The sequence below is a fragment of the Coenobita brevimanus genome, chromosome 64 (assembly GCF_032717465.1).
Source record: "Coenobita brevimanus isolate Jiangsu-jjx chromosome 64, ASM3271746v2, whole genome shotgun sequence".
Classification (NCBI taxonomy): domain Eukaryota; kingdom Metazoa; phylum Arthropoda; class Malacostraca; order Decapoda; family Coenobitidae; genus Coenobita; species Coenobita brevimanus.
In genome coordinates this window covers 33423057-33444749 of record NC_137017.1, presented here as the reverse complement: position 1 = coordinate 33444749, position 21693 = coordinate 33423057, and the positions used below count along the sequence as shown (strand labels likewise).

The following is a 21693-nucleotide window of genomic DNA, read 5'->3' as shown; positions in this document are numbered from 1 at the left end:
AGGAAGAGAAGACGGAGGGGGGTGCAAGGAACAGCGTGGTGGACTGAAGAGGTGAAACAGGCTGTGGCACAAAAGAAGAAAGCATACAATGAATGGATGAGAAATAGGGGCGTGGAAGAAGTTGAGAGGCAGAAGAGAGAGTTATATGTGGAAAGGAAGAGAGAGGTGAAAAGATTAGTAAGAGAGAGTAAGAAGAGAGTGGATGAGGAATTTGGAAGGAATTTGAGTGTAAAGTGGAGGGACTGTAAGAAAATGTTCTGGAGAGAAGTGAAAAGAGTAAGACAGGGTGGAAGTGAAGTTAGCAGGGGAGTGAAAGATAAACATGGTAGATTACTAGTGGAGAAGGGAGAAAAAGTGAGCAGATGGAGAGAACACTTTAAGGAATTGTTGAACGTAGAGGATGGAAGTAATGCAGTATAAGTGGCTGGGGAATGGCTGGGAGAAGGAGGGAGGTGAGAAGACAGGTAGAAATCAGTAGGATAGAGATTGTGGAAGCAATGAAGAAAAGTTAAATCGGGGAAAGCCCCAGGAATTGATGGAGTGTGTGGTGAGATGCTGAAGCATGGGGGAGAGATAGTAGTAGAATGGATGTGGAAGATGTGCAGATTGGCCTGGGAGGAAGGTAGAGTCCCGGAGGATTGGAAGTCAGGTATAATTATTCCCTTGTACAAAGGAAAAGGGGAAAAAGAAGTGTGTGGTAATCATAGGGGCATTTGTCTTCTTAGTATAATAGGAAAAGTGTATGGTAGGATACTTATAGACAGAGTTAGAGAAAGAACAGAGAAATTAGTTGGAGAAGAACAGGAGGCTTTAGGAAGGGAAGAGGTTGTGTAGATCAGATATTCATTCTTAGATCTTTAGTGGAAAAGTTTCTAGAGAAGGGAAAGAAGTTGTATGCGGCTTTCATGGATTTGGAGAAAGCATATGACAGGGTGGATAGACAAGGATTGTGGAAAGTGTTAAGAATATATGGAGTAGATGGGAAGTTGTTGAATGCTGTGAAGAGTATGTATGATGGTGCTAAGGCTGCAGTGCGTGTGGATGGTGAACTAAGTGAATTTTTCTCTTTGAAAGTTGGTTTGAAACAGGGATGTGTCATGTCTCCATGGTTGTTCAATCTGTACATGGATGGGGTAATAAAAGAGGTACAAGGTAGGGTAGTGGATGTTGGAGTGGCCCTGGTGAGAGAGGATAGTGTTTGGAAACTCCCTGTACTGTTGTTTGCAGATGATACTGTGTTGTTGAGTGAAGATGAAGGGGAGCTACAAGGCTTGGTGGATGAGTTTGAGAGAGTGCCTAAGAAACGGAACCTAAAGGTGAATGTAGGGAAGAGTAAAGTGATGGTCTTTGAGAGAGGTGAAGTCAGTGAATGTATAGCGAGGTTGGATGGTGAGGAATTGGAAAATGTGAGTACGTTTAAGTATTTGGGTAGTGTGATGAGTAAGGATGGAGGTTTGGAGGGTGAAGTGCTTGAAAGGGTACAGCAGGGAAGAAAGGTTGCTGGTTCCTTGAAAGCAGTGATAAGAAACAGGGAAGTGAGCATGGAAGTAAAAAAGTTACTACATGACAGTATTGTGATACCAACTCTAACATACGGAAGTGAAGCTTGGACGTTGTTGGAAGGACACAAGTCAAGAGTGAGAGCAGTGGAAATGAGTTATTTAAGAGGAGCTTGTGGAGTCACGTGGAGAGACAGGCTGACGAATGAGGATATAAAGGAGCGTTGTGGTGTTGATGTGGATGTGATAGGAAGCGTTGTGAGGAACACACTGAGGTGGTTTGGCCATGTGGAGAGGATGGAGGGTGAAAGACTGACGAAGAGAGTGTATGTGAGTGAGGTGGAGGGTGGAAGAGGGAGGGGGAGACCGAGGATGAGATGGAGGGATGGGGTGGAGAGGTATATGAGAGAGGGGGGTGTGAGTTGGGAGCAGGGTAGTGAAATGGCGGGGGACAGGGCGACTTGGAGGCGATTTGTTTGTGGCCACCCCAAACGGGATTGAGGCGTCTGGCAATAGATAGATAGATAGATAGACATGACGGTGGACAGAAAAGGATTGTGGAAAGTATTAAGAATATATAGGGTAGATGGGAAATTGTTGATGGTCGTGAAGGGTATGTATGAGGGCGCTATGGCTGCACTGTGTGTGGATAATGAACTGAGTGAATTTTTCAATTTGAAGGTTGAATTGAAACAAGGATGTGTCATGTCTCCATGGCTGTTCAATCTGTATATGGATGGGGTTATAAAAGAGATACAAGGTAGGGTAGTGGATGTTGGAGTAGCCCTAGTGAGAGAGGAGAGGACAGTGTTTGGAAACTCCCTGTACTGTTGTTTGCAGATGATTCTGTGTTGTTATGTGAAGATGAAGGGGAGCTGCAAGGCTTGGTGGATGAGTCTGGGAGAGTGTGTAAGAAATGGAATCTAAAGGTGAACATAGCGAAAAGTAAAGAGATGGTCTTCAAGAGAAGTGAAGTCAGTGAATGTACAGTGAAGCTGGATGGGGAGGAAATGGAGAATGTGAGTGCATTTAAGTACTGGGGTAGTGTAATGCAAAAGAATGGAAGTTCAGAGGGTGAAGTGCTTGAAAGGGTACAGTAGGGAAGAAAGGTTGCTGGTTCCTTGAAGGATAAGAAACAGGGAAGTGAGCATGGAAGTGAAAAAGCTACTACATGACAGTATTGTAATACCAACTCTAACTTATGAAAGTGAAGCATCAACCTTGTTGGAGGGACACAAGTCAGGATAGCAGTGGAAATGAGTTATTTGAGAGGAGAATGTGGAGTCACATGGAGAGACAGACTGACAAATGAGGAAGTGAAGGAGTGTTGTGGTGTGGATGTGATAGGAAGCGTTAGGGGAAACACATTAACCAGAGACGTTCCGATGACATATGGATACATTGCAACATTTTGCATTTGCCAGTCCCGACGATGTACTGGTACGTCGCGCAATTGCAAGGTTCATAATTTACACAATTTTCAATTTTCGCGTGTGATTTTTTTATGTATACACAGGACACCTTCCTCTATTCCTCTACAAGAGCCAAGCAGGGACAATGCCTTACACCGCATAACCTCCCCCTCCCTTTGCATGCCATTGTCTCGGCAATTCACCTGTTACTAGTGACCTGGCCAATAAAGACATTCAGGGCCAGAGTGATTCCCCAATCAATGACAATGTGGAGGACAAAGTTTACATAGCATTAGTGGAAGAAACAGTCAGAAATGATGATCAGGTAATGTGGCAAAAAAAGGTGAGGTACGGTGATGAGTTAGTGAGTGAAACAATGCTTATAATGCCTTTATTACTGCTTGAAAACCAATATACTCTCGTACTACATATAAATTCGTACCAAGGAAAATAAATAAATATCGTTTATGAGTGGTATGAAATAGTTACCTTCCCATAGAACTCGTTTTCTTTGGTGCCAGCCTGTTAGAAAACCCAGTCAGGTAAGGAGGTATTGCTACCTGGATCGAGTATTTTAAACCTCAGGTGAGCGATTTCTCTATGAATTTTCGATGTTTCTCACCAAAAGCGGATGTTTTAGCAAAAAAAAAAAAAAGTTTTCGAAAATACCTCGGGATTGGGGGGTGTCAGAGGTGCGAAATAGCTTGGGACGTGACGGGTTAAGGTGGTCTGGCCATGCTGAGAGGATGGAGAGTGAGAGACTGATGAGGAGATTGTATGTGAATGAGGTGGAAGGGGGGAGAGGGAGGCAGAGGCCAAGGATGAGATGGAGGGATGGAGTGGAAAGGTATATGAGAGAGGGGGGTGTGAGCTGGGAGCAGGGAAGTGAAATGGCAGAGGACAGAGTGACATGGAGGTAATTTGTTTGTGGCCACCCCATGTGGGATTAAGGCATATGGCAATACATGCATACATACATATATATATATATATATATATATATATATATATATATATATATATATATACATACATATGTACACAATGAACCCTTGACATAACAAACCCTTTTATAGCAAACTTTGGATATAACGACCCACCATTTCCAAAGCGATCTTCTGCCAGATATAGCAACCTCCAGGTTGCTATATCTGGCAGAAGTTCGCTCCCTGGTGTGGTAGGTGTACTGTAACATTACTACATAACATTATAGGCATTGTATTTGTATGTAAAACTTCATACAAGATGGTAATTACTGTACATGTACTGTATAACTACAAAAACCAATGTATTCTCCATGTCAAACTTGACAGATTAAGTTGTGGTTGCATACGTAGGACCGAACGACTTCACGGATATAGCGACCTTGGGTCGGTAATCACTTGATTAATAACGACCATCGGATATAGTGAACTTTCGGATATAGCAACCCACCCCTCCCCCCAGTTGCTTCATTATATTGAGGGTTTACTGTATATACAGTATAGATTGTCGTATTCAGCCACCACACCATCAGAATTTTAAGCGAATTGCACCACTGTTATAATAAAACAGAATAACTTTTGGTTCATTGTTCAATCAATTTATCACATAGTGAACAAATGTATAGTGAGACCTGACTGTTCTTTAGATAGAAGATGGATGGCTACTATCGACCTTGGGAGGTACTATCATAACAGTGAATATATCCTTTTTTTTTTTTACGTGTCCAACTCTGGGCAATGGCTTCAGGGCCTCTTTCTCGGGGGCAGTGGCCTATCCCAAGGCCAAGTAGTCCTCCTAGACTTCCACTTGTCACTACTTCGGCGTTAACAACCAACGTCCATATTGAATACATGCTAAGGCTGTCTCATACAGGACTGGTGTACTGGTATTAGCGGGGGTATTTTTATGACATGTCGGCGGGTCATCTGGTAGATCAGGAAAGTCTGCATTTACGAAATTTCAAATCCTTAAACTGTTCCCTGCCCAGCCAGGATTCAATCCTGGGCCCATTAGGACTGCAGGCCGCCTCTCTACTGATTCAGCCACTGCCTCCCCCACACAATTATCACCTTTAGGCAGCAAACATTCAACCACAAGTAGAGTCACTTGGTGATCATTCATTTGTGCGACTGTACATGGAGTCAAAGTCCACTCTTTAATGCTCTCATTGGTACAGTTCTTATTACACATCTCAAACTTCTTTTCTCCCACAACTCCCAGTTACTGATGGGAAGTAACTAGGTGGTTCTGGCATTTGGTCTAGCTCTAAGTTTGTGGAGAACATCAGTTGTACCTTTGCCAACCCTAATATGGTTATTCCTCAACAGGATGAAAGACCTCAATTTTATATTAAGTTTATGTATATACACATACATATACAGTATTAAAAAATATTGCAATTCCTTCTATGATGCATGACTCCATAGCACAGTTCATATTTAGCATGGACAATCATTGGTTAGGTCCACAAAATTTGCATAACAGTTTTATTGTTGTTGTCGTTGCTTAACCCCAGTCCAGAATTATGGACACGTCAACTGCACATAAGCAATGGCTAAATGGGGTTGTGCCACAAGCTCCCTACACCACTGTGGTGTACTGCATCTTACTGTGAAATGTGCTATGAAGTCTTCCAATATGCATTATGCTGTGTGGACTTATTCTACAAGCTGGGCACGTCAATCATGATTCCCACTCACTCCGAGTTTGAGCTGGGTGATTTCCTGATCTAATCCTAGCTGGCTGAACTCTAACTGCTTTATTTAAGGATATCTCTGATAGGTGGAATTTAAGAGAGGGGATAACAACAGTACGTTGACTGTGGTGTTGTACTGCTCTGCACAAAAGGGTATGTTAGCGTTCTTCAATAAAGAGGGTGAGGTAATATTTGTGTGGTTATTGTTATAAGTGCCTCGTTGTACAATGTGGCTCTGTCATATAATGGCAGGAGTGTTACATGTTAGAAAAGGATGCCGCACAGAAATGTTTGCTCTTACAAAGTACCGAGATATTCTCTAACATGAAGGAGTTTAGTTTCAGAGTGTGAGTTGTGGGAGTGGTACTGGTGCTGTCAGTGATGATATATACAGTGTTATTCTGTATGGTCTATAAAGTGTTACAATTGGTGTTAGATAGGATGAAAGCCATGGCTGGGGAAGTGTAAGACATCACTGATCTGGTATATTGTTTGTGGAGTGAGGAATATATATATATATATATATTTTTAACCCAAAGTCTATCCCTGCCAGTGCCCTAAGCGCATTTAGTGTGGGGATGCATCACATCTATATATCTTGTATGTGGTCATTGGAGCTGTGTCCTGTGTCACAGTCAGTATCACCAATTACAGACAATCTATACCTCTCTGACATGCTTTATCACTCAGCTTAGTTGATATAAGATCTTGTCTTTTTCCTCCAAACTTGTCATCATATGGTGGATACAGAATTATCAATGCGTCTTTCACCATCTAAAGCATACTCTGACATCCATGTAACCTTAGATAATGAATAACAAATCATTTACTCCTCTTTTCCATTCCCCATTCATCAACAACCCTATGAGTTCCATCCACACATTCTGACAGCTTCCAAGTCATCTATTTCACAATTTTTTTTTCAGCTTAGTCACAACACCCTCCTTCTTTGAAATAAAAGGAATTGCCGATATTACAGCAGCTGAAACCCAAAACAGAAAATAATGCAAACACAGTTGGTAACTCCGTTACTAGTTAATGGAAATCTTACATTGAGAACACGATCACCAACAGCAAGAGTGCCCTCCCTGGCAGCAGGACTACCAGGCAGAATGTTGGCAATGTAGATGCCAGTGTGGAGTGTGAGGCCATGATGTGTGGGATGTGGGCAGTGGAGGTGTGCTGTGTGCAGGCTTCTCCCACCACTGCGTCGTCGTCTTATCATCAGATGAACCCACCCATTCCCACTAAGGGCTGCTGTATACACACTCCCACGGTCCAATCCCTGGCAGTCTACTCCATTCACTTTCAGTATTTGGTCGTGAATCCTATAAAGAGAAAATTTTAAAAATATGAAGTTATATATGAAATCTCTGATATGTGAATTCTAATTAATTTCAAAACACACTGGAACACACAAATGAAAATTTGGGCATTTCAGAGCAAAAGCAAAGTTCTTTATCACTTGTATAAAACTACAAAGAAAATAGCTGTCTAATCACCTACGTATATTATGTAAAAGATGAAAAAATACCTTGTCTTTTAGATACTGTCATATGGATCAATTATCACTGAACTTTCGTTTCACCATGTTTACTATTCTGCTAAGACAAGGTTTTAACTGTGTTTCTATGCAATACATGCAATTACCGGTAATATCTCAGGGCTCATATCATAACTATCAGTAATATATTAATGCAAAAGTCACATTATGCTACAATAGTTACTGAAATACACAGGTAATATGGTCTGAAGGTAAAATGGTAATGGTAATAATAAAATGGTACCAACCAATACTTTATCACCCCTTTTGGGGGGCACATGAGGGCCAAGATTTACAAATCAGTAAAAGAAATGAGAAGGTGCCTCAGACACATACAACATGGAAAAATTACTATTACTTCATGTATCTAAATCAGTACAGCTGTCAAAGGAAGGGATGGGAGAATAAATCTGGCAGGTCTTTGCCATATGATCCATCCATCCATCCATCATCCAATCCTACAATGCCCCACAAGGAGCGTAGGAGCCCGGGGCTAGGCAGTTGGTCCCGACATTTAAGATGAGAGTGAATGCCATATGATATATAAAGGTAAAAGTTTGCAGCCTTAACAAGTTAAAGATACAAGATGCTCTGAATGATAATCCTGCAGTTGTTGTAGTTCATCTCACCTACATAAAATTTCTTAGTGTCAACTAGAATATAATCCTTATCACCTGAATTGGAAAAATATTTTCAAATTTATATCTGATTAGGGCCAGGAAATATCATTCAGCTTGGAGAGACCTATCAGTCTGAATGAGATTATTCATTAATAACCCTTTCACTATATTGACCCCAATTAAATTTGCTTTGGTTAACACTTGTTTTTTTTTCTCTAGGAGGGAGAAATTTACAGGCTCCTAGCCTTTGGTTCCTTCTTCCATGTATAAAAAAAAATATATATACAAATATATATAAACTCAGGCGCAGATTCAGGGGGGGGGAGTGTCCCCAGCATGCGCCCCCCTGTTGGGCTGCTCAGATAAGATTGGCAGAATGCATATATTTAGGAGATAAAGACAAAAATAAGAAAATGCTTTCTCAAGTTATCACTACCCCATGAACGCTGGATGTAATCATTACATTGCTCACATAGGCTCGTGCCCTTGAGACCTTTTATTTATCATGTCTACATTATATGTCCCCAAGCTTGTTATTTCCTGCAAGTTGATATTGTCTGTTTTGTTTGGGGAAGTTTTTAACGAATATCGTACTGTATAGTAAAATGTGAAGTAGCCTAATTATTTTTTGATGTGAGCTTGCCTACAACACGACCAGCATCTGGAGCAAGAGGTGGAAGCGGAAGCAGGAGGTGTGTTGCCAACAGAATTTATTTTCTTCCATAATTATTTATGTTGAGTTGCTTACTTATTTCACCAGAAACTCTTTTGTGTTGCCTTACCATTACCTAAAGTTTAGTCATACCTCCTTGCCTTGAAGGGGCTAAGGATAAAACTGCGTTTTTTATTGCTAGCAAATGAGCCTCTCTTCCAAGGTGGAAGGACAGGATCATGCGTCCTTGGACCCCTCCACTTCCCTAGCTAAACATTGGAGTAGACATGAGTAGACATGCCTCGCTTATTCCAACTGCACACAGTAGTTGGGCTGCGTTGTCTTCCCCTGAGTACGGGGTGGTGGGTGTAGTCCTGTGACTTGTCAGGGAACGCTTTGGGTTATCACCTGCGTTCTATGGTAGAGTTTTGAGTTGAGTCTCGGTGATGTTTGGTCTGGGTCAGTCGGCTCGCAGTTCCTGTTGTTAACTTTTCCTTGTGCCCTTGCTTACCCCTAGATGCAATACCCCAGCTTAACAAAGGGGGTAAAAATACCACCATACCTCGCCTAACAATGGCCAAACCGCGGTTTAATGATAGGGTTTGATTTATTAAAAATCAATTTTGATTATATTTTAGATTAAAATTGTGTGTTTAGTTTGGTGTATAAACTGGTTTTTGACTTAAATTAATGTGCTTTAGCCATACGTGGGATGAACGTTGTCTTTTTGGGGTACAGTTTACTAAGCCTGATTTTTTTCGACTTAAATGTGGCAGTTTTCAGATATTACTTGTTGCTTTTAGTGAGTTACAGTTGTTAGGTTTAGGTTGGCTTCCTTTACAGCTGTTAGGCCATTTAGACCGCTTTAAACTTCCTTTTGAGCTTATTTAGGTGGGTTTTGGACTTGGTTGGAGGGGAAACCCATGGCTGAAAAATGCATCTCATTACATGTCTTGTGTAGATCGGCTTGGGAAGAGGGAAGGGTTCCAGAGGACTGGAAATCAGGTTTAACTGTTCCTTTTTACAAAGGAAAAGGGGAGAGAACAGAAAGTGGTAACCATAGAAGTATTGGCCTTCTTAGTGTGACTGGAAGAATATATGGTAGAATACTCATTGATAGGGTTAGGCATATAACCGAGAAGCTAGTTGGTGAAGAGCAAGGGGGATTTAGGAAGGGAAAGGGTGTGTAGATCAGATATTTGTTCTAAGATGTTAAGTGGAGAAGTATTTAGAGAAGGGAAAGAAGTATATGCTGCCTTTATGGACTTGGAGAAAGCTTATGACAGAATAGATGGGCAAGATATGTGGAAGGTATTAAGAATATATGGAGTGGATGGGAAATTGTTGAGTGCTGTGAAGAGTATGTACGAAGGAGCTAGGGCTACAGTGTGAGTGGATGGTGAGCTGAGTGAGTTCTTTTACCTAAATGTGGGACTGAAACAGGGTTGTGTGATGTCTCCATGGCTGTTTAATATATACATGGATGGGGTTGTAAAGGAGGTGCAAGGTAGGGCAGTAGATGTGGGGATGGCCCTAATGAATGAGGGTGAGATGTGGAAGATTCCAGTGTTACTGTCTGCTGATGATACAGCATTGTTGAGTGAAGATGAATGGGAGTTGCAAGGTTTGGTGAATGAACTTGGGACAGTGTGTAAGAAGAGGAATCCGAAAGTTAATGTAAACAAAAGTAAAGTTACGGTGTTTGAGAGGAATGAACTCACAGAATGTACAGTGAGGTTGGATGGTGAGGATATGGAGAATGTGAGTGCATTCAAGTACTGTCCTTGGGTAATGTGATCATTAAGGATGTAACTTTTGGAGGATGAAGTGCATGAAAGGGTAAAGCAGGGAAGGAAGGTTGTTGGTTCACTGAAAGCTGTGATGAGAAATAGGGAGGTGAGTATGAAAGTTAAGAAGTCACTGCATGATTGTATTGTGATCCCTACCCTGATGTATGGAAGCGAGGTGTGGACCTTGCAAGAGGGGAACAAGCCAAGAGTGAGAGAAGTGGAGATGAGTTACTTGAGAGGAGCATGTGGAGTGACATGGAGGGACAGGCTGAAGAATGAAGAAGTGAAGGAATGTTGTGGGGAGGATGTGGATGTGGTTGAGAAGATTTGGAGAAATACACTGAGGTGGTTTGGATATGTGGAGAGAATGGAAAATGAAAGATTGACTAAGAGGGTGTATGTAGGTGAGGTAGAGGGAGGGAGAGGGAGGGGAAGACTGAGGATGAGATGGAGGGATGGAGTTGAGAGGTATATGAGGGAGGGGGGAGTGAGTTGGAGGAGGGTAGTCAAATGGTGGGTGACAGAGTGACTTGGAGGCATTTTGTCTGCAGCCACCCTTTGCAGGATTAGGGCGTCGGGCTATAGATAGATAGAGTACATGTTAAAACTACCCTCATATTTTTTTTTTTTTTAATGCAAGGAAGAAGGAATTAAAGGCAGGGGCCCGCAAACTGTTCCTTCCAAGAAAAAAACAAAAACAATATAAAAGAGAGCCAAATTCAAGATCTGTTCACTTCAAGATGCCTGGACTCACTGCATTTGAAATACTGGAGATCATTGGAAGTAGGAAATACAGACAGAGAGAGACAGTTCCAAAGTTGGCCTCTTGCATAAATGAAGGACTGGAAGTAATGGTTAACTCTTGCATTAGAGTTGGACAGAAAAGGGATGAGAGTTTGTTGCTAGACGGGTGCTACGCGCCCATTGTTGAGGTGAAGGGATGCAAGCAGACAGTTCGGAGGAGCAGTGACCATTGAAGTTGCGATAGAAAAGAGATAAAGATGCAACAGTGCGGCGAAAAGAGAGGTTGAAGGAAGCCAATAAGAGGAGGAGAGTTAATGAGATGAAAAGATTTTGACTCCACCCTATTGAGAAGTACTGTATGTGGAAAGCCTCCCCACACAAGAGAGTTGTACTCCACACAGGGGCGAATAAAACCCGTGTATAATGCCAACAACTGTGCACGAGTAAAGAAGGTAGGGAGTCGGCTTAGCACACCTAATCTCCTGGAAGCAGAGTTTAGAAGAGATGTAATATGATCTTTTCAAGATAAGTCCCGAGAGAATGAAACCCCAAGCATGATTAAGGATGATACAGGAGTGAGCTTTATATTATTAAACACTAGTGGGTATTCCAGTGGAAGATTTTGTCTGGTTGATAGGTATAAAAACTGATGCATTAAAAACAACAAGATTTACCTTTTACCTCAGTCAGAGATGTGACCCAAGTCAGAAATTAGGTGTGCCATAGCCTCATCCCTTGTTTGTTGAAGTAACTGCCAAGATGGACGTTGCGGGAACCAAATGGAAAGGTGAAGGGTGGAATCATCAGCGTATGAGTGGACAGGGTTAGATGTACAGCTGGAAGGTCATTGATGAATAAAAGGAAGAGAACAGGTGATAGGACAGAGTCCTGAGGAACACCATTGTTAACAGATCTAGGAGAAGAACCATGGCCATCTACAACAGTAGTTATAGAATGACCAAAAAGGAAGCTAAAGATGAAGGCACAGACAGATGGATAGAAACCGTAAGAGGGCAGTTTGGAAATTAAAGATTTATGCCAGACTCGATCGAAAGCCTTTGAGATGTCAAGTGCAATGGCAAAGCTTTTGCCAAAGTCTCAAAAGGAGGATGACCAGGAGTCTGAATGGTAGGTGAGATCGCCAGTGAAGCGTCCCTGACGGAACCCATACTGAAGATCAGAAAGAAGGTTATGATGGGAGAGATGTTTTAAAATTTTTCTGTTAAGAAGAGACTTGAAAACTTTTGAGATACAGGATGTTAAAGCAACTGGGCGATAGTTAGCGGGTAGGAAATGGTCACCCTTCTTTGGGACTGGCTGAATGAGAGCAAACTTCCTGCAAGAAGGAAAGATACAAGTTGACAGACAGAGGCGAAAGAGTTTACCAAGGCAGGATGTAAGCACAGAAGCACAGTTCTTGAGAACAACAGGAGGGACTCCATCAGGCCCATATGCCTTGTTAGTATCAAGGTCAGTGATGGCAGAAAATACATCAGCTGAAGAAAATTTAATGTCAGCCATGAGGAAGTTAGAAGGGGGAAGTGATGGAGGAACAGCACCGGAATCGTCTAAGGTGGAATTGGAGGAGAAAGTCCGTGCGAAGAGATCTGCTTTATCATCATCATCATCATCATCCAATCCTACATTGCCCCATGAGGACCATAGAAGCCTGGGGCTAGGAAAGTTGGTCCTGACATTTAAGATAAGAGTGACCAGCCTCACTCATCCCTGAGTGGCATTAAGTGAGCAAAAAACCCCAACCATCATCATCATCATCATCATCCAATCCTACATTGTCCCATGAGGGGAGTAGGAGCCTGGGGCTAGGCAGTTGGTCCCAACATTTAAGATGAGAGTGACCAGCCTCACTCATCCCTAAATGGCATTACATGAGCAATCAACCCCAACCACCCACTGGATATAAACCTTCACTGGCTCAATCCGACTGGAGTGCAATAATTACCCACTAAACCACCAGGCGCCAAAATTTGGTTATACGGTTACCACCCAACGTAGTAAATGGTTTCCTGGAGTACAGGAAATCATTTGGCTTGTCACTCAGAGTACAGTCACCCACAAGCAGAAGGAAGAGGAAACAATGAAGGAAAGAAAGATGGAAGAGGGAGCATAAAGTCGCCCATAAGCAGAAGGAAAGAATGAAGGAAAGAAAGACAGAAGATGGAAGGAAAGATGGATGGAGGAGAGGAAAGGGCAGACACCTGAGTGCAGCACTACATCGAGTGAGTGGATGGTGAGTGTCCTCACCTACCACATCTGCTTTATTAGTAGAAGAAATAGCTACAGAGCCATCACAGTAGAAAAGAGGAGGGAAGGATGATAAGGTTAAGTTGTCTTAAAGATTTTTGGCAAGGTGCCAGAAGGAGCAGGAAGAATTCGAGTTGGAGAGTTGACAGCATGTAGTATGGATGAAATTATTTTTAGCAGGGCAAAAAAAGTATAGGATATCAATTGTAGTGGATATGGGAATATTGACATCATTTAAAATTATGAGAGTCTGAGGGATTCTTTCTGTTGGAGAAATTAATGTATTTATTTTTCAGAGGATTAAATGAGACCAGATTTGTTTGTCCCCATTGATTAATTTTAGAAAGGTGCACTACATATTATGCACTTGCACTGTTATCTGGCAATGTCAATGGTGTTTCAGCTGCCTTTCAGGCACAAAATGAAAGGCAACAATCATAGCCAATGTAAACACTGAATGGCATATTTGGCTTGTGTGCATCACTGCATCCACAAGAAATTCTTGGAAGTGGCTGTCAAAAATATCATTGTGGCAAAAGTGCAATAAATTTTTTAACATTGTGCAAGATGGGGTATAATGTTCGAATTATTGTTGTGGCAACTTATCACATAACCAGACACTGTACAACAAGGCTGCACTGTATTGTACTGTACTATTATGGGTCTGTACGAAGAAGGGTGTGTTGGGTCTTTGTCTGGTTTAAAAAGAGTGAGGATTGTTTACTAAATGCTACACTGTGTGTATGAGTAATTGCTGATGTTAGTAAGACCTAGATGTCATGTGGTCCTCAATGTTTCAGGTGTACGCTGCTGATGCCATTCTGCCCTGTACTTGAAGAGTTTTTTCTTTTCTTGATAATGTAATTTGTCTGTTCCAGAGTTAGGCAAGTTTATGTTGTGGTCAAATGGAAAGGAATGACTATGCAAGCTTCAGATTCAAGATGTATTGGTGATATGACTTAAGTCTGCATAGTGGTTCATGGGTAGGTCTGCTTGCTCTTTGGAAACATGAATGTGCTAGGTGTTGGAGGTAATGGCAATATGGGTCTTGGACATGCCTTGTTTCTGCTGTAGTGATACTGCTCAGTGTTTTGTAGAGCCAAGAGAGGTCTGTGGTATGGCTAAGGGGTGTTACAAGGGCTGTCCAGTTTTCTGTTTTCTTTCTGCTAATTTCTCCATGAACTTTGAAGTTTAACTGCAGAAGTCTTGTGATGATTATTCAGAGGGGAGAGAATGCAGTCTATGTGATAAATGCATACCTGAGGTTTCCTTCAAATGGTCCATCCTTGGCAATGCTTGTTACATAGACTATCCCATCACTTCCACCATAGTGAGAGTCTTCCCGACCACCAGCTACAACAAATCCAATATCTGATTCCGATACAACACCCTGGAAAAAAAATAATTAATTACAAGGGAGAATGTCAGATACGAATGGCATGTATGTGATAACTAGCATGATGAAGATCCAGTTGAAAAACTGCACCTCTCATAAATGGGATGGATTGACCAGGAGGGATACAGGGAAATAAAGTTTATTTTGATCATTCAGAGTAGTACAAATGGTAACAGCAACCATGATCCAATGCAAGTCTCACTCACATACACTCTCTTTGTCAGTCTTTCACCCTCCATCCTCTCCACATGGCCAAACCACCTCAGTGTGTTCCTCATAACGCTTCCTATCACATCCACATCAACACCACAACGTTCCTTTATATCCTCATTCGTCAGCCTGTCTCTCCACGTGACTCCACAGGCTCCTCTTAAATAACTCATTTCCACTGCTCTCACTCTTGACTTGTGTCCTTCCAACAACGTCCAAGCTTCACTTCCGTATGTTAGAGTTGGTATCACAATACTGTCATGTAGTAACTTTTTCACTTCCATGCTCACTTCCCTATTTCTTATCACTGCTTTCAAAGAACCAGCAACCTTTCTTCCCTGCTGTACCCTTTCAAGCACTTCACCCTCCAAACCTCCATCCTTACTCATCACACTACCCAAGTACTTAAACGAACTCACATTTTCCAATTCCTCACCATCCAACCTCGCTATACATTCACTAACTTCACCTCTCTCAAAGGCCATCAATTTACTCTTCCCTACATTCACCTTTAGATTCCGTTTCTTACACACTCTCTCAAACTCATCCACCAAGCCCTGCAGCTCCCCTTCGTCTTCACTCAACAGCACAGTATCATCTGCAAACAACAGTACAGGGAGTTTCCAAACACTATCCTCTCTCACCAGGGCCACTCCAACATCCACTACCCTACCTTGTACCTCTTTTATTACCCCATCCATGTACAGATTGAACAACCATGGAGACATGACACATCCCTGTTTCAAACCAACTTTCAAAGAGAAAAATTCACTCAGTTCACCATCCACACGCACTGCAGCCTTCGCACCATCGTACATACTCTTCACAGCATTCAACAACTTCCCATCTACTCCATATATTCTTAATACTTTCCACAATCCTTGTCTATCCACCCTGTCATATGCTTTCTCCAAATCCATGAAAGCCGCATACAACTTCTTTCCCCTCTCTAGAAACTTTTCCACTAAAGATCTAAGAATGAATATCTGATCTACACAACCTCTTCCCTTCCTAAAGCCTCCCTGTTCTTCTCCAACTAATTTCTCTGTTCTTTCTCTAACTCTGTCTATAAGTATCCTACCATACACTTAACCTAATATACTAAGAAGACAAATGCCCCTATGATTACCACACACTTCTTTTTCCCCTTTTTGCGCTCCATTAAAAAAAATGGTAAGTTGAAGTTACGATAAATGCTGAAGGTTACAATACTACCAATAATAACCTGGAAATGGCATGAAGAGAACCACCAACTTACAACGGGTACATGAAGGGTCTCTATCTCCCATTCTTGCATATCAGTGTCAATGGCTGAGTCTCGTGAATGGTTGTGAGGTGGGAGCTGTCGCACTACTGCTGCTTTCTCTTGCTCAGCCTCCAGCCTCTCCCTGAATCACATAGGTGCAAAATTACAACAATGCAAGGTAATGGTACAATATATACACTATGATACCAAGGCAAGCAGAAGAAACATTTAAAACTTCAGTGACAAGAACTCATGACGCCACCTGCTGGACCACTGCTCTTAATTCTAAGGGTGAGAAACAATATGCACAGGTCATGTTATTTGCACTCACACCTTTCATGTTTGGCTTTATCTGTGATAACCACAAACTATCCAAAGTTCATCTTAAAAGAATATGAGAATTCCCAGATGATCTTCAAAGCTGGACTGCAAAAGATTAATGACTAACACATGTAAAACATGATGGACTGAGTGGCCATGCTTGACCTAAGTCGGACTGGTCATCTTCTTTTGGTCAGAATGTACAGGATACAGTTATCCCTTATTTAACATGCACAGAAACAACGAGTTTCTATCTCCATTCCAATATCTGACCCTTTCACTTAAAGATGGTTTAGCAGAAATACTCTATCTATCTATCTATAGCCCGACGCCCTAATCCCGCAAAGGGTGGCCGCAGACAAAACGCCTTCAAGTCACTCTGTCACCCACCATTTGACTCCCCTCCCCCCAACTCATCCCCCCCTCCCTCATATACCTCTCAACTCCATCCCTCCACCTCATCCTCGGTCTACCTCTCCCTCTCCCTCCCTCCACCTCACCTACATACACCCTCTTAGTCAGTCTTTCATTCTCCATTCTCTCCACATGTCCAAACCACCTCAGTGTATTTCTCCTAATCTTTTCAACCACATCCACATCTACCCCACAACGTTCCTTCACTTCTTCATTCGTCAACCTGTCCCTCCACATGCTCCTCTCAAGTAACTCATTTCCACTGCTCTCACTCTTGAATTGTTCCCCTCTTGCAAGGTCCACGCCTCGCTTCCATACGTCAGGGTAGGGATCACAATACCATCATGCAGTGACTTCTTAACTTCCATACTCACCTCCCTATTTCTCATCACTGCTTTCAGTGTACCAACAACCTTTCTTCCCTGCTGTACCCTTTCACGTACTTCATCCCCCAAAAGTTCCATCCTTACTCATCACACTACCCAAGTACTTGAATGCACTCACATTCTCCATATCCTCACCATCCAATCTCACTGCACACTCTGTGACTTCATTCCTCTCAAACACCATAACTTTACTTTTGTTTACATTAACTTTCAGCTTCCTCCTCCTACACACTGTCCCAAATTCATTCACCAAACCTTGCAACTCCCATTCATCTTCACTCAACAATACAGTATCATCAGCAAACAGCAACACCGGAAGCTTCCGAATCTCACCCTCATTCATTAGGGCCACCCCCACATCCACTGCCCTACCTTGCACCTCCTTTACAACCCCATCCATATATATATTAAACAGCCATGGAGACATCACTATACTTCAATAAAAACCCACATGCAGGTACACACACTTCCTGAGTTGCACAACTAAAGTGTAACCTGGGGTACCACATATACTGGATCTGCATAAGACAGTACAATGTGTAACTATCGCTGCCAAAATCTGACCCTACCATTTGCAGATGCTTTAGCAGAAATATGTCATACTTTATTAAAAATCCATATGCAGATACATTTTTCTTCTGAGTTGCACAGCTAAAGTGTTTACATGGGGTGCCAAGTATACTGGAACTGGATATGCGCATGACAGTCCAATGAAACCAATAATATAGAAGGCGCTGTATTAACCTCATCTCCAGCTTGACTTCCACTTTCCTTGTATGAACAAACATACTTTCCAAAGACATATCCTGTAAAGAAGAGGTAAAACAGACCTGTGACAGAGACATTAAGAAGGCAAAATGCAAGAAAATTATGCACTCACATTCACAGACACCTGCAGCTGGCATGGTAATGGGGGAGGGTGGGGGGGGGGGGATTTTAGGCTGAGGAATTAGAGCCCTGCAAACTCCTGAAAGTTGCCAGTGTTCACCGGATCACTAAATAGCGTGATGTCACTACCCGCTCAGAACTGGTGTACCTTCCTTTAAAAACACTCCTAGCAGGATTATTACTCATGCATAAAGCATTATACCAGTATTATATTCATCTCAGATATTTTACTGATGTTCTACATGAGATTTACGCTGAAAAGTTCTCCACAGAGTTTACTAAAAACCATGAAAGCTTATTGTGTGTGTTTGCATTCGGCACATTTTTACCAAGTTTGTGGTAGGTGGTGGCGACCATCATCCACTCGCTTGATGTAGTGCTGCCTACTTCCTTAGCTTTTATCATTCTTTTTCTGTGCCTGCCCTCCTCTCTTCCTATTTCTCCTACCTTTCCTGTCACTTTTTATTCCTTTTCTTTCCTTTACAGGTGGCTTTACATTGAGTGACAAGCCAAATGGTTTCCTGTAAGCCAAGAAACCATTTATAACGCTGGGTGGTAACCATATAACCAAACCATACGTGCTCCCTACGTGTCAACAAGTGGGTTGGAGGAGGGTTGGTGCCCCTCCCTGTAAAACAACTAACTCAGTGTCAAATGGCCACCCTTTGCGGGATTATGGTGTCTGGCAATAGATAGATAGATAGTTATGAATCTCCGTTGTTGGAAAAACTTATCATACAGTTTCTGAAGATCATAATCTTTCATTTGGCAAATCCTGACATGATTCTATCCATTATACACTTAGTAATTGTAAGAAATGCACTGCTGAAATCTTATGAGGCCGAGATCAGCAACCCGAATTTTTAAAGGCATGGTATTCCTCTTGCTTTGAGAAAATGTCTCAGTTCTGCTAGTCTATTTTTCCACACATATTTTAGCTGCACGGTGGACCATGGCACTATATTTTCCGGAATCATTGGCTAATTTCAAAAGGCGCAGGCATCAGGTGTGGTGTATACACATCACCAGTGCCACCCTGGGCCCCTGGCGGCAGGCAAACAAACTACACTACGCTACCCATGAGAAAGTGCCTCCACATAAGCTCAGTGGAGTCATGCGATCTTCGATTGCTTAAGTACCATATTTCCTTCATTTGTTATGTAAGATACAATTTCTTTACACTCATTTACAATTTTTCCTTACAGATGTACATTCACCACCTTAAAACATGACAGTGCTCAATACTCAGGCAACATAATAATCGCATGTAGACTGTCCCTAAATTGAGATGGATGCAACCTTCCATTTCTATTATATTTTGACAAAGAAGCCATTTTTTCTCCAGTATTATATGAAGACAAATCAACAAATATTCTGTTTTCAGTAAAGCAACACAAAAATTGTATAACAGAAGGTAATTCAAGTCAACCCCACCTTTGCATTTTACATTAAGTTATCTGGCGAGCAGTGGCATCTTTTTCCAGTTTGTGGGGGCTCCAACTGGAGTTGGGGCTTTCCTCCCACTCCTTTGCATCTACATCAGGACAGGAAACTCAAACCCACGGGCACTCATCTGACAAATCCTGTGCACCCATGAGTGGTTGGCCCACGGTCACTTGGCGGGGAGAGAAGGGTGGTGCTGACTGTAGCAGTGGCAGGAGGTAGACTGTGATAAGACACTAGGGCCTGCGGTTTGGCTGTCAGTAGAGATCTTGCTTTGCTCTGACAGCCACATGGTATATCCCTGTACCAAGTTCATCGTAGGCAGAAGTGTTGTTGATGTTAAACACCTTGTCCTAGGCATCATCAAGAAGTTGTACAAGGTCATTCAAGATTTTTTACTGGGAGACCCTATGACTTGACCTGTATAACCAATAGGTGTTACTTTGGTCTCTAGGGAAGCTGGTGCCTCAACAAGGTCCTCAACATCCATGGTAAGCCCCATATCTTTGTCATTAATACCTTTAGGGATGCATATGCCCCTTTCCCGGTGACAACTCAGAGAGATGCCTGGAACCACTGTCTGACTCACTTTTTCATTTCTGCAACATTTGTGGCCTTTCCTCTAACTTTCCCTCTGTCGAACACCACCTCTCCTCCTCTAAACTTCACCTTCTCTTCTTGACAGAGACTCAACTGTCTGAGGCAACTGACAGCAAACCCTTTTCTGTTTCCTCCTACTTTCTCTATACTCATTTCAAAGACAAAGGTGGATGTACCCCTCAGAGGGTACTTCTTTGATTTTCCATGAAATGATTATTGCCTCCATGGCCAGGAGCCATCAAAGTGTGCCTTGCACATTACGAGGTTATTCTCTCGGGCACGGAAGCATACATTCCCTTCTCAAATCCTTTGGGTAATGCAAGAATGCCTTGGTTTAATCAACTTGTTCTAATGCTGTCCGCAACAAGAAGAGGGCCTATAAAAAGTACCGGATCCAACCCACCCCTGAATCACATCTTTATGTTTCTGCCTGGAATCATGCTAAGTCTGTTCTTTGCTCTCCTAAAAATAATTTAATCCGTACTAAATGCTCTCAACTCGATTTCTTCCCGCTCCTTCTGGCACCTTGACCAAAATTTTTCTAACAACTTTACCTCATCATCCTTCCCTCCTCTTTTCTATTCTGATGGCTCTGTAGCTATTTCTTCTACAGATAAAGCAGATCTCTTCACTCAGACTTTCTCCTCCAATTCTACCTTAGACGATTCCGGTGCTGTTCCTCCATCACTTCCCCCCTCAGACATCCTCATGGCTGACATTAAAATTTCTTCAGCTGATGTATTTTCTGCCATCACTGGCCTCAATACTAACAAGGCATATGGGCCTGATGGAGTCCCTCCTGTTGTCCTCAAGAACTGTGTTTCTGTGATTACATTCTGCCTAGGTAAACTCTTTTGCCTGTGTCTGTCAAATTGTACCTTTCCTTCTTGCTGGAAGTTTGCTCTCATTCAGCCAGTCCCAAAGAAGGGTGACCATTCCCAACCCTCTAACTATTGTCCAATTGCTTTAACATCCTGTGTCTCTAAAGTTTTTGAGTCAATTCTTAATAGAAAAATTTTAAAGCATCTTTCCTATCACAACCTTCTTTCTGATCGTCAGTATGGGTTCCGTCAAGGGTGCTCCACTGGCGAACTGCTCACCTACCTTTCAGACTCCAGGTCATCCTCCTTTCAGGACTTTGCCAAAAGCTTTGCCATTGCACTTTACATCTCAAAGGCTTTCGATTGAGTCTAGCATAAATCTTTAATTTCCAAACCGTCCTCTTACGGTTTCTATCCTTCTATCTGTGTCTTCATCTATAGCTTCCTTTCTGATTGTTCTCCTAGATCTATCAACAGTGTTCCTCAGGGCTCTGTCCTATCACACACTCTTTTCTTTTTCCCATCAATGACCTTCTAAACTGTACATCTAACCCCATTCACTCGTACAATTATGATTCCACCCTTCACCTTTCCATTCGGTTCCCGCAATGTCCATCTCAGCAGTTACTTCGGCAAACAAGGGATAAGGCTATGGCACACCTAATGTCTGACTTGGCTCGTATCTCTGACTGGGGTCAAAGTAATCTTGTTTTTTTTTTATGCATCAAAGACTCAGTTTTTACACCTATCAACCCGACAAACT

General features: G+C 42.2%; 1 protein-coding gene across 1 annotated transcript in view; it reads right to left on the bottom strand.

Annotated features, from left to right (window-relative positions):
• The window catches only part of Dlg5 (MAGUK family member discs large 5), a 409368-nt gene that overhangs the window by 89093 nt on the left and 298582 nt on the right, over nucleotides 1–21693 (bottom strand). The window contains exons 15-17 of the mRNA XM_080276235.1: nucleotides 16070–16199; nucleotides 14465–14595; nucleotides 6643–6919 (exon numbers count right to left, since the gene is read on the bottom strand). Of these exons, the coding sequence (XP_080132361.1) occupies nucleotides 6643–6919; nucleotides 14465–14595; nucleotides 16070–16199 (538 nt within the window). The remainder of the gene's footprint in view (nucleotides 1–6642; nucleotides 6920–14464; nucleotides 14596–16069; nucleotides 16200–21693) is intronic.